The sequence below is a fragment of the Zootoca vivipara genome, chromosome 3 (assembly GCF_963506605.1).
Source record: "Zootoca vivipara chromosome 3, rZooViv1.1, whole genome shotgun sequence".
Taxonomy (NCBI): Eukaryota; Metazoa; Chordata; class Lepidosauria; order Squamata; family Lacertidae; genus Zootoca; species Zootoca vivipara.
Genome location: NC_083278.1, coordinates 67,254,270 through 67,268,376, shown reverse-complemented (window position 1 = coordinate 67,268,376; position 14,107 = coordinate 67,254,270). Strand labels below are relative to the sequence as shown.

Genomic DNA, 14,107 nt, shown 5'->3' with positions numbered 1-14,107 from the left:
TAATTATCCCTACACAGGCCAAGTATGAACCAGCCATGCATTGGGGCAATATTATTTTCCAGTGCTGGGAAAAAAAACACTTTACATTTGAGCAAGGTGTAAGACTGGGGTCCAAATGTGATGGGAGTTGTAGTCCCAAAACTGAGGCAAGCAGCGAATTCCGTAGCTATAGCACTGCAACACAGAAGGGAAACTTCTGCGGAGATCTGAGAATTTGTAATTATACGATTGCAACATGGGAGTGTTTAACAAACAAACAATAACCCTCCCCACAAAGCAAAGTGTTCTAGTGTAAGAATCTACTCAAATGCTTTCAAAGCCGTGTGTGATGAGCTACAGATTTTAACATTTTAGGCAGAAGGAGGGTTACATAAATTAACTGACGTTACGTAATAATAAGAATTACTGACTCTCTGCATGAGCGAAGCGGTGCTCTGAAAATCTGCTGTTTGCATGTGAGCAAAGGGCACAACCTAACTTCCAGCTGAGCAAACTTAGCAGCACGATCCTATGCATATCTACTCAGAAGTAAGTTTGACTAAGTTTAATGGAACTTATTTATTTGATTGTTTAATGTAATATGTTTATACACCACCTTCATCTTCCAATAATCTCAAGGCAGAATACATGATTCTTCTCCTTCCCATTTCACCCTCGCAACAACCCTGTGAGGTAGGTTAGGCTAAGAAATGGTGACTGGCCCAAGGTCACTCAGTGAGCTTCAGGGCTGAGTGGGGATTTGAACCCTGGTCTCCCAGGTCCTAGTCCAACACCACTTCCAATAAGTGTGTGAAGTGTGTGAAGGAATGAACCAGGCAGTGCAATCCTCAGTGGGGTCAAGAAAGAGCAGCATGGCACCAGCCTGGGTAGAAGATGAGGGTGCAACTTCTTATAAATTTTCATTACGCCAGCTCTAGGATGACATAGCTGAGCGGATCCTATGAGCTGGCCCTTCAGGGTATCTGGACCCAACACTGCTGGTGCCCCACCTTGAAATGCTCCATTTTGCTACCTCTAACAGGATAATCACCAGTGGCAGCTTTCTGACAACACAAGCAAACCTGGGACCTCCTGCACAGTTGACCCTCCTGAACCGGCAGTATTCCTCACTGCCACCAGAGGCCAGTAGAGAGCCAACTGCAGTGGTACCTCTGGTTAAGAACGTAATTCGTTCTGGACGTCCATTCTTAACCTGAAACTGTTCTTAACCTGAAGCACCACTTTAGCTAATGGGGCCTCCTGCTGCCGCCACGCCGCCAGAGCACAATTTCTGTTCTCATCCTGAAGCAAAGTTCTTAACCCGAGGTACTATTTCTGGGTTAGCGAAGTCTGTAACCTGAAGCGTTTGTAACCCAAGGTACCACTGTATGTGATCCTAACCATAATCCAGTCATCAACATTGGGTTACTGGAATTGCAATCAGTAAATTTGTAAAAAGAAAATAATCTCTTTTGTTATTGTTTCAAAAATCAAGTTGCTGTATGTTTGTAGCGTTGCCATGACTTCACTTTTTATTTTTTATTTTTTTATTCAGTCAACTTATATACCGTACTGCTTATAGTTTGGCCAGGGAAATTTCTAAGCAATTTTCAATGTAAAACATCAAAAATGAAAACCAAATACAAAAGATACTTTTAAAAATCCACATAAAATACCAGTATTGACAATGAAATAGGGCATCTTCTAAAGCAGGCATCCCCCAAACTTCGGCCCTCCAGATGTTTTGGGCTACAATTCCCATCTTCCCCAACCACTGGTCCTGTTAGCCAGGGATCATGGGAGTTGTAGGCCAAAACGTCTGGAGGGCCGCAGTTTGAGGATGCCTGTTCTAAAGCTTGACCAACTTCATCCTTACAACAACAAAAACCCACATTTTAGAACACAGTTAGCAACTAAATTATCCTCAGAACAACCGAGTGAAATATTTCAAGGGAAAATCAACTAGAAAAATAAAAACCGCACATTTTAAAATCATGTGATCAATAACTAAGGAGGGGGGAAAGAGACTCACTCTTCCAAATGTCTACTCAACAAACCAATCCAATTAAATTCACATCTCTCTACACAATGATAAACACAAATTAATCTAATGGCAGCTACCGGTAAATATAACACTCCACACAGTTCCACTAAAGCGTACTGTCACACCAGTGCCCACACATCAACCAATGTACTCAAACTTTGTTCTTCTAGCACATTTTCTACTCACACTATCTAAATTCTGAAACCACTAAACATAATTCAATCTCACATTCTCAGTCAACAGCCCACTCGCATGTCTACACCAAGAGACACAGACAAAACCTGGACAAATACTGGAATACAAAACAAGTGATAATACACAAACACCCGGGGGGGGGGGGTATTCATTCCATGTGTTCACATCCAATAACTGTAAAAGTAAGAGCTATGATTTAGACATGAGTTTATTGTCATAATCTTGTCGTCACTCTAGTTTTCCTTGATGATGAAGAAGAGCGAGATGTGAAATATTTTTTTACAATAAATGCAGTAATAAATAACAGCAAGAGACACCTGAATATATTTTAATAAGCACCACAGACCAAGAATTCTAGGAATTCTTAGAAAATTAATTCTTCAAGCACGCTCTGCTTTACTTGCTCATGACTCACTAAAGTCCTACAAGTTCTGTCCCCAAACTGTCAATTTCTGCCCAATCTCCACCTGGCCTGGCTCCACCCATGCCAGGGAGCCATAACTTTTTCAATAATAAAAAAAAGCAACCCTATTGATGATTTGCAAGTCCCTGTACTGTTGGGATCTGGTTTGGACTGACATGCTTTCAAGCAGGCAGGGAGGGAGGAGGAAACAGAGGGGAGTCTTAATAGGGGAGCATGAACAGCCCCTTTCTGTCCCAAATTCAGCCACTTTGGAAAGGGAAGCAGGGATGCTGGCTCTCCCCCCTCCCTGCCAGACCTAGGGGCAGATTTGAGCTGCCAAGGGAAGAGGTGAGACAGGACCCTGACCAGGAAGGTGCGGTCTTGTGACCTAGAACCAGCGGCCACCTTTGCAGATGGGAGCAAACCCACCTGCCCTGACAGAGCATGTGTTTGCAATCCTGATATTTCCATATGGCAAGCAAGTCTCATGAGTGAGCATGGCAGGGCTCATCTTTAAAAGCTTGGAGGGTGGAGCATGGAAAGTTGTTGGGACATCTTCAGTGTTCATGGGTAATGCAAGTTGTAGTCCACATTTGGAAGGCCACAAGTTCACCATCCCTGGTCTGCAGTATAGGAGGTTAAAGTTGCAAACCTATACATATTTACTTGGAAAGACCCCCCCACACACACATTGAACTCAATGGGATGTACTCCTGAGTAGACATGCATAGAATTGTACAGTTAAACACTTATGCCATCATCCATTATAACATATGACATCCGCTCTGAGAGCAATCAAGACTACCCAGGAAGGCACCCAACACAACAGGCAGTAATATATAAATTCATGCATGTCGTTGTGCATGGAATGCTAAATTGCCCATCTTTTCAACCAGAGCAAGGGCTGCTCACTTCAGAGCTGAATTCACCTCCCAAGCCTGATGGATGAACAGAAAGTTCTGGGAAGCAATCAAATATTTTACACAGAACAGATTAATCAGACTCCTAAACCCATCCAAAGCAAAGGCTCCCCCAACCGCCACCTTGCTAATCCCACCGGTTATCCAAAAGTATTTTATCTTTGATCTGCCCATCCATACGCTGCAAATCCTGTGTTAATGTGGTGGACCTGAGCCTCAGCGCAAGACTCTCAGGCTAGAGCTCTCCAGCTAAAACATTCCATCAATCTCTGGAGTGATTTATAGGCTGCGGGGTGAATGGGAGGGGCAAAGGGGAGGGCACACCAGTGGAAAGCCCAACAGAAGCTTGCAAGCCACAGCAAACAACCCTGATTCCAGAAAGGCAGCAGGAGCCTGGGGGGAGGAAGAAAATATCTTTGAAAGGGTTACAGGTGTTTTAGCCATAGGCTCCCCAAACAGGACATTCCATATTATATTATGGCTCTCCAGCGCTCCCCTCCCTGGAAACCAATGTCCTGTTGCTCACTTCCAAAAGAAACAGTTCTCAAGGAGTTGAAAAAATGCACAGGGAAAGGCTGTTGGTTTTTTCCCTTACCACATTTATTCGGTCCATTATGATTTAGGACATTGTGTCAAAAGAAAGCAACTACTAGCCAATCACACAAACTTCTGCCTTAGGAAATCAGTCATGGTGCAGATCACGCGACTCATTATGTTAGTATCATTGAATTATTGTTCTTTAAAAGCAGGGGAGGGAAAGCCTGCAAATTAGCTGGGGTGGTTCCCCACCCCTTCCTGCGCTTATTTTTCTTGAGAATATGCCTCGGTGCTTCGATGAAACTTGCTTCCAAGCAAGTAAGCACGGCTTCAGGTTCAGCCCCCTTGTCTTTGCAATTACGATTAACGCCTGCCGTCAAGGAACTGGCCCCGTGGGCAAGTTTGGAGCTCAGAATTCCTGCACTTGGCTGCATGTGGAACTTGTAGCAACACATACAGCTTACTTCTCCCATTCCTGTAAGGCAGGAGGTGGGGGGAGCAGGATGCACAGACCCAGGAGAAGAGAAAGTACCAAGGAACAGAGGGAAGGAACCACACTATAAGCACAAACAGAAGCCAACGCAGGGAAAGTGAGTTTACGCAGGAGTTTCTACAGAGTCACGCCATTGGAGCATCAAGCTCAGCATCACCTACACGCGCGGGCAGCGCTTCTCTAGGATTTCAGGCAGCCCTACCTGGACATGCCTGCCACCTGGGACCTTCTGCAGGCAAAGCAGAGGCTCTACCACTGAGCCACAGCACTTCCCCTCTGCAATGGCAATCGTGAGGGCAAGCCTCCATTTGCCACGCGTTTCTTTCTCTGCAACTAGCATCCGGCTCGTCGTTTCTCATCAGATGCTCCTCTACAAAGGAAGCTGCCTTGTACAGAGTCAGACCATCCAGCTCAATACTGTCCCACACTGACTGGCAGCAGCTCCATGTTGCCTGCCTGATAGTCTGCCTGCTCCTTCCCCAGAGCTCAATGGGAACTGCTCTCGAAGAATTGCAATCTTTGCATTCCAGGACAAGGCAGTTCCCTTCCCAGATGAAGGGCTGGGATGCTCTGCGGCAGCCTTTGCCAACCTGGCACACACACACACACACCCCGAAACGCTTTAATAATAATATTAATAATTTTAATTGTGTCACTGGGCTGCGATCAGAGGCTGCGAGGAGCCCTGGACCCTAAAGAGGAGCAGGAGGGATCTGAGGGGCAGGTGGGGCTGAGGTTCAAGAGAGAGAAATGCCTCGCCAGTGGGACGTTTCGTTTTGTGCTGAAGCTGTTGTTGACTTTCAACAGCATTCCCCATGTTTTGTAAATGAAAAGATTTTCCTGGGGAAGTGAGGCTCTGACTAGATCCGCTTTCTCGAAATACACAGACAAGCGCGAAGGTTGAACCATTTCCCCCTCCGCCGCCGAGGTGCTTTTACAGGGAGCCCGGGCCAGACGGGGATCCCTGCCCCGAGGGCTTCACAATATCTGTTGGGGGAAAATCGAAGATGGAAAGTAGATAAAAGAAATATAGAAGGGGATCCCTGCCCCGAGGGCTTCACAATATCAGGAGGGTGGGGAATCGAAGATGGAAAGTAGAGAGAATAAATATAGACGGGGATCCTTGCCCCGAGGGCTTCACAATATCTGTTGGGGGGAAATCGAAGATGGAAAGTAGATAAAAGAAATATAGAGACGGGGTGTGTATGTTAAAAGTTCTCTATTTATCATGCTGGAAATAGGGAGGGCTGTCCCTGGCATTAAAACGCAGAGAGAACCCTCATCGCCCCCTTTTCGAAGATGGAGACCCCCTCACTGGGGAGAAATAAATGGGATGGGAGGGGGCTGTACCTGGTGCCGCGGAGTGGAGCAGAGCAGCCAGGAGCAGGAGCAGCGCCCAGGACGACAGCAGGAGGATCCGCGGAGTCGGGCCGGCGGCGGCGGCAGCAGCAGCCATGGGTCCGATGTGCGCAATAGTCCGCGGTGCGCGGGGAGGGGGTTCCGCAGTGCCAAGCCCGCGCCGAGATCGCCGTGCAGCTCCCCTCGGGTCCGAGCGGCAGAGATCAAGGCGCGCTCCGTCGGTGCCGCCGTCGCCGCTCGCCGCTTCTCTTCATTGCTGCATCTCCCGAAAGTTCGCCGTTCCCGCGGCTGCGCTGCCTCCCGCGGGTCTCTGCCTTGCGCTCGCTCTCCCCGCGCCCATGTCTCCCCCTACTGGCCGCCGGCGATATTGCGAGCACGGCGGCGGCGAAGGCCAAGAAGAGTCATCCTGAACAGGATTACCGCCAGGTGGGTCGTGGGATTCTGGGCTGTACCAACTCAGGCCGCAAGGGAGGGGGGCTAGGCTGGAGTGTTCCTCGTGGAAAAATAAATAAGCGAACCAACAAACGCCCTGCATCTGGTAAAGAAGTATATCGGAAGAGGGCTGAACTGCCCTGAGACCTCCGGATATAGGGGCGGTATATAAATAATAATAATAATAATAATAATAATAATAATAATAATAATAATGCCCTCCCCCACTCTCAAATCCTGACACAAGGTTAACATGTGAGCAGGAGGGAACAGGGATTTGAACCTGGTTTCCCAATCTCACTTCTGCCACTGCTCTATCACACTGGTGGTTTCCAGTGTGTCATTCATGAGCATACCATAAATGCATGCCTGCACAATTAAAGCATATTAAAGAGCTCTGTCTCCCTAGCAAAACAAATCTACTACTTCTTTTTTTAACTTATTGTGGTTTGGAAAGCCATAGGAAAATGCACTGAAAAGTGTGGGATGAACGACTGATGACTTGGAAGATGTACAGACACCCAGCAAGCACCCAGAGTAAATGTGGGATGGACACTTGTTGCTGTATAACAGGCATAGGCAAACTCGGCCCTCCAGATGTTTTGGGACTACAAGCCCCCTCATCATCCCTAGCTAACAGGACCAGTGGTCAGGGATGCTGGGAGTTGTAGTCCCAAAACATCTGGAAGGCCGAGTTTGCCTATGCCTGCTGTATAAACTCCCCACCAATAGGGTTGCCACATTTCAAAAAGTAAAAACTAGGACACCCTGAAAGTTGTTGAACTTTTTTTTAGGAAGACCCCAAAACTGTTGAGCGTTTTCGTACAAAAACGCGCCCCCCCCCAAAAAAAAAATCCAGGACAAAGCACCACCTTTTGGAAAATCACCCCAGACGGCAATTCCGCCTTTGAAACCCTGTTAATGTCCAGGAAAGGTTCCTCTTTCACCTGATTGGATCCTGTAAGCCTGAAGACTGTTTGTGCCAGCTCTGTCTTATGATATAAACACCTCCTAAAGTGGTGGGCCGGTGGGGCGGGACCTATGAACCGCCAGGTGTTTCTGGGACTACAACTCCCATCACCCCTGACCATAGACCATGATGGCTGGGGTTGATGGGAGTTGGAGTTCAGCAACATCTTGAGGGCCACTGGTTCCCCAGAGTGCAAGTAAAGAAGCACAAAACACCCAATGATGGTTCCCTAGCCTGGCAGGTCTTTATTTCCTTCAGAATCTCTCCTAGAATGTACTTGATGAAGCCCACTGAATTCTCTCTCTCCCCCTTCCCTTCCTGGAATGTCCTTGTCATATTTCTGGGCAGCACAATGATGGATGAAACAAAAGAAAGTTCAAGGTGCATTCCCCCCCTCCTGAATTTGATGCATTCCAAAAATTATTTTAATGTTAATGGTCTTCTTAATCCTTTTTGCAGTGCACCTATCCAGTTGGATACCAGACTGTACAGTTATCTGCAGGAAGCAGGTCATCATTCTTTATTCAGTGACACAATGTGTAGCTGTTAATGCATAGCTCAGATAAAAGTGCCCTTCAAACTAAACATTGCAAAGTTTAGCAATGCTAAGTTCAGCTAATCCTAACAATAATAGTCCTCCACACCTCCTGTGTGTCATCTTGTGCCAGGCAGCAGGAAAAAAAATACAGCCAAATTGACAAAAACATTAAAATCCTCAAAGTCGTACACAAACTGCACTTTCCCTATACAGTACTGTACAGAAAGCACTTCCACATAGCGGGGAAAGGTATGAAAACTTGTTTGTAGAACATCATAAGTGATGACAGCACATGTGTATTTTGTTGCATTCAAATATCAGGAGACATGCATGTGTCTGGGAATTGTAATTTGTTAAGGGTGCTGGGAACTGTAGCTCTGTGAGGGATTAAATTACAGTTCCCGTGATTTTTGGGGGGAAATGGTGCTCTTTAAATCTATGGTGTGTTGATGTTTTGGCAATGTGGAGAGCTATTTACACTGTAGCACTTAAATAGTCAAAAGGCAGGCAGTTAATCAACTAAGCATTCTAGAATCAGATGGCATTCCTAAAAATTACTGTGTGGTCGTTTGCTTAATATACTGGTATCTCTGTGGAGACAGCTACCCTATCTAGTGGAAGAATGGAATGGAGTGGAAGGATCAGTCTCCCTGACACCTTTGAACCTGTCCACCTTTACAAACTTTTACCCTCGGAGAACATCTGAAGGAAGGCTGGGTGGGGGAATGACAAATGGAATTCCTCACAGAATGGAACTCTCCCTGGGTGCCATGTTTCAATAAGCACCAGCTTGTATCCATGGTTATATGGAATTTGTTTTGCTCAATTACCTTAGTTAGGCCAGTACTGTAGTGGGGTGTGTAATGGAGGGTGGAGTGTCAAAGCACACCCATAATTTAAAAGGCTCATCAGAAACAGACATGGCATTCAGAAGAGGCATGTCCAAACCTCAGATTGGAACTGATGTTTGGCATTGCTAGAGCTGCAAAAATTATTCTCACCGCCTAAGAAATAAGTCAATCATTTATCCATATTTTGCCTGCATTTTACAGCCAGTGAAAATTCTCCCACTGTTTTTAATGGGAAGTGTGGATGAAGCTCCTATTCAGATGGTCAGGCAAGAGAAGGGGACAATTTCCATTGCTGTGTGATGACCTCCAGATATTATGGGCCAATTCCCATCAGCATGGCCAGTAATCAGGGATCATGGGAGTTGTAGTCCGCAGCATCTGGAGGAGGGCATCACACTGGCCCACCTATCTCAGTGCTGTCTACACTAACTGGCAGTGCCTCTCTGGCATTGCAGAAAGGAATCTTGCCTGTCGCTCTCAGGAGATGGCAACCAGCAGCTGAACCCCGGGGCCTATTCCAGGCCCAGCATGTGTTGCCCCACTGAGCTATGGCTCCACCTCATGAGGGTTATTCCTCACACATTTAGAATTATGGTAGCTCAAAACTCAGCAACAGAAGTGCTATCTGTGTGGTGAGCTCCCTTCCAGTGACCTATCTTCTGAAGTGAATCTGTCAAAGTTGTGTATGTTTCTAATTTGGGGAAGAGAAAAAAGTATGCTCTATCCCAGTACTAGGGAAAGGGCATTGTTAAAATCGCCTGAATGGATTAATACATGCAAATGAAAAATGACCTGCTCCTTCTCCCCCTTTCTCTGGAGAGTAGAGATGGCAACTCCAACCTGTTGAGATAATGGAGATTTAAGCTCTCAGCATACATTTCAGACCCCCTGGTAATGCAGGGTTAGAAAGATTGATGGCTTCTCAATGGCCAATGATTTAAATATCCCATCAATATCCTGTCTGGTGTTTATATTAACTCCACTGAGGGTGTGAAGGGAATCGTTTTTTGGAAGGTCTGCGGTCCAAATGTATGGTTCACATTTGCAGCTGCACTGCCAAGCTCAAGCAACAACAACAGAATTCCGCTTGATGCCGACTCTTCCATAAATTACACTTCTTCTGAGTGAATGATACAAACCAGTTGTTCCCTGAAAGTGATGTGGAAAGCAATCGAGTCAGTGTATTAATGCTAAAAGAATGTGGCTTCCTTGCTCAAGTTTTATTAAAAAGAAATAAACAGAGGTGGCATGCAGGGAAAGATGGCGCCGTCAGGTAGGCCTCCTTTTGGAAAATAGCCCTGCGATCCATTGCTAGTTCTTGGGGAAATGATCTGCCAGCTTAAAACTAAGCTGTCAAAGGGTAAAATGCACAACTCAACAGCAAGGCAGTGTGTAGCACAAAATAACTGGTTATCTCGTGCAATGATAATGAGGTCATTGTGCTTGTAAAGAAGATTGAGAAACATAGTTGTGCTCTAAATGGTCTTTGATGGAGTTGACCAAGAGGTTAGAATCATTACCGTATATACTCGAGTATAAGCCTACTTTTTCAGCACATTTTTTTGTGCTGAAAAAGCCCCCCTTCACTTAAACTCGAGTGAAGTGGGCGGCGGTGGCGGCAAGACGAGCGGCGAAAAAGGAGCCCTTTCTCATCGCTGGTCCCACTGCCGCTGCCTGCCTCTCGCAAGGGCAGGCACAGGAGCCGCGGTTGGGAGAGGCACTGCGCACCTGCAAGACTCTGGGAAAAGAAATAAGACTGTGGTGGTTTTCAAACGCTGGACTTCTGAGGCAGGTGTCTAGGGGCTGGAGAGAGGGGATCTAGTAGCAGATGTGTGTAAATGGGGGGGAATTTAACATTTAATATTAGCTTTTATAATGTTTCATGTCAATTAACACTCCTAAGATTCACACACACCCTATATTTTCCTCCCTGTACCCATATCCTTCTGTTTCTAGAGAATGGTCAGAAGAACTCATTTCTTCCACCAGCAACTGAATGCCAACAGGAAGTTTGCGATTTGCTGAACTGAAAAGGACTACAGATTATTTAATCAAACTATTTATTCATGCCACATAAATCCATGTTTTGTTCTTAGGGTTGGCAGGCAATAAAGGAAAGCCATGTACCACGGCAGTAGGGCTGAAGGGGTGAGGAGAAAAAAAAGAACATGTTCATGAATGTGATACTTTTGAAAAAAGCCAGCAGATACCACTAGCTTTTTGGGGGGAGGCATACAGATTATTGTTTCCTATTTCCTGGACACAACATGACTGGTGCATATTTGCCCTGGCATCCAGTCTTTCTTGAGTAGAGTTTAGACCTGGGCAAATTACTATAGAGGCAGAAAGAATGGCTCTCTGCTTTTTTAAATCCATAATTGCTAAGGAATCTTTAGTGATGAACTTTGTCAAAAGCTTTCTGGAAGTCCAAATATATAATATCTACTGTCCAGGTGCTTGCTGAAAATTTCAAAGAACTCTAAAATATTGGAAAATCAGGACTTTGGTTTAGGTTTACAGAAGCCATGCTGATATTCCCAGCAGTGCTTGTTCTTTTAAAATCTAATAATGATTTCTGCACATTTACCCAAAACAGATTTATTAATTTTTATTTATTCATTGCCTTTGTATCCCACCTTTCCTCCACAGAACCCAAGGGGGCTTACACTCCTCATTTAATCCCCGCAACAACCTTGTGAGGTAGGTTAGGCTGAGCAGCAGCAACAGACTCAAGTCAAAGCCATCCCTGAGTTTCATGTCTGGGGACCTGAACCCTGGTCTCCCAAGTCCTAGTCTGACACACTCTTAACCACTAAGAAACACTGTTGTAGAGGGTAGCTGGCCTACAATTCCCCCCTAGTCACATTTTTTTTAAAAAAATGGCGTTGCATTGGCTACTTAAAATCCTCAAATAAGAAGGCTGATTTTAGTGACAAGCTGAACATTTTCATTAATAAGCCATCTCTTGCCTTCTCTGTTTCACTAGTTCCATCAGTGGTTCTTCCCAAATAAAGCATTTCAGAACTGGGTATGTATCTAACAACTTCCAAAGTCCTTCTGGCTGGTTTCCTGCTTTTGATGTACTTCAAGACATACCGTATGTATTGTTTGTCTTAATTTTTTTGGTAACATGCTCATCACATTCCCTTTTCACTTGCCCTGTTGTCAACCTTATGCATTTTCCAGATAAAATATTATTGAGTTTCCACAGCCCTGTCTGCTCTGTCTTCTCTCTCCCTCCTTTATTCATTCATCCCAGCATAAATCCAGAGTTCTGAACTAACTCAACTTTCCATGTGACGAATGGCTTTTTAGAGCATATTACAAGCAGTCAATAGTGCTCAGAAATGTGATATTTTAGGTGCCAGTCCTATATGCCCAAGGGTAGGGATAGAGGAAAAATTAGATTCAGTAGGCATTAAAAGCTGAATCTATAAAATTTGCACATTCCAAAACAATATGCAAACCACAACACAAAGATCCTTCAAAAATTTGTACACTTGAATTTTGTGATGTAGTTCTCCAGCCAATGTTTACAAAAGAAGCATGCATTAGGAGACAGTGTGCATAAAAACAAAAATATTCGTGAAAATAACATACAAACATACATTATATTAGAGGAAAGTGTTTTCAGAAATGTGTACATTAGTCAAAACTGCAGGTAAAAATCTGTTTACTGAGAGAAATTGGCACTAAGATGTCAATGAATTTTCATGAGGATTCTTATCTAAAAAGCCACAGATTACTGCAAAACATAGAGAACTGAATTTAAGATTTGAGAAATGAGAAATGAGAAACTGGGAGAATCAAATTGGAAAGATCCTTCCATCCCTACCTGGGAGTAAGTCCCATTGAACTCTATGGTGTTCTTTCTGAGAAGACATGTGCTGCTAAGGGTTCGTTTATGTTGTCTTCTGTATGATCCAAGTCTTTCCTAGATCTGTTTTAAAAAAAACCTTTTAAAATGGTCTCTGGTCTACTATTTGTAGTGTGATTCATTAAGGTGAGCAGAAAAAGTAGCCTGCCTTTCTCTTGGGTTTTAAATTAATTTTTAAAATAGGAAATGCAAATAAAGTGGTGTGTATGTACACAAACACACACACACACATCAGGGACACTATATTGGACAGGGTATTTTCTGTGGTGGCACCAATCCTATGGAATGCTTTGCTGAATGAGGTCTGTCAGGTCTCATCACTATGCCATTCAGGTGATTGGTGAATACCTGACTTTTTTAAAAAAAGCATTTCTTCATTGTGTGATTTTTGCTTGCTCAGTTATGTTACTTTTGTGCTACTGGAATTTGTTAAATAGGTTGGATATTATTAATTTATTAATTTGAATATATATTGGTGGTTTTTAAAGGATTATGTTTTGCTTACTCTTTTTTCATTATCGTTAGCTATCTTGATTTCCTTAGGAGAAATAGGGACAGACAATTTTCATTGAAATCATAAAAATCAATAATAGAATCATTGAAATGAATGATTAAATTAAATTGGGGGGGTAGGTTCCCCTCTGTGCCCTCCTGTGGATAAAAAGCTGTACCCATTTTAATATCCTCTTTTGTGATAATTTACCATTCCTCAGGTGGCCCACTAGGAATAATTTTCAGTATTTTTGACATCCCTCTTTCTGTATACAGTACAGTACACAGGTTCTTGCAGCTACAAGCCGTCTAACATGTATCTGAAGGAAATCAAAATGAGCAAGTCAACATTTCAGTCACTGGGGGGCAGCACAGCCCACAAGAATTCTAGACCCAATGTATGAAAAACTGCAGTGGGAAGAACAGGGGCCATGCTATCTAAGGAAGACGTTGCAGCAATATGTTTTATTGGACTGATGTGTTCTAGTGAAACAGCATTCAAGCCTTTGAGTGTTGCAAGGTGCTTCTTCAGAAGGTAAAAGCAGAAAGTGGTGTGTGGTTTACAAAGCAAATGATCTGAGCTGACACACGGACAGAATTTATTGAAATACAAATATAGTGCAATTGCTTTAAGCAAAACAATATCTTAGTGTTGGCCCTACAGCTGTGGTTTGCCTCTGCTTCCCTGGAGAGAGAGAAATATATAGGCATGGGGAAAACAGATAGGCATGGGAGATCCCCAGTTTGCATGCTGTTTTCTGGGGTGCTGCTGCTTGCGATGGCCATGGTATTATTGGAATGGCATACAGCAGGCATCCCCAAACTTCGGCCCTCCAGATGTTTTGGACTACAATTCCCATCTTCCCCGGCCACTGGTCCTGTTAGCTAGGGATCGTGGGAGTTGTAGGCCAAAACATCTGGAGGGCCACAGTTTGGGGATGCCTGGCATACAGGAACCACCTCTTATTAAACTGCAGCATGAATAAACTCTTAACACCAAAGTCTTGTGCAAGCTTA

At 44.4% G+C, this 14,107-nt stretch overlaps 1 protein-coding gene across 1 annotated transcript in view; it reads right to left on the bottom strand.

Moving 5' to 3' along the window:
* The window catches only part of FNDC1 (fibronectin type III domain containing 1), a 92,098-nt gene extending 85,813 nt beyond the window's left edge, over positions 1 to 6,285 (bottom strand). The window contains exon 1 of the mRNA XM_035108622.2: positions 5,922 to 6,285. Within this exon, the coding sequence (XP_034964513.2) occupies positions 5,922 to 6,027 (106 nt within the window). The 5' untranslated portion in view covers positions 6,028 to 6,285. The remainder of the gene's footprint in view (positions 1 to 5,921) is intronic.
* Between the last annotated feature and the right edge of the window lie 7,822 nt (positions 6,286 to 14,107).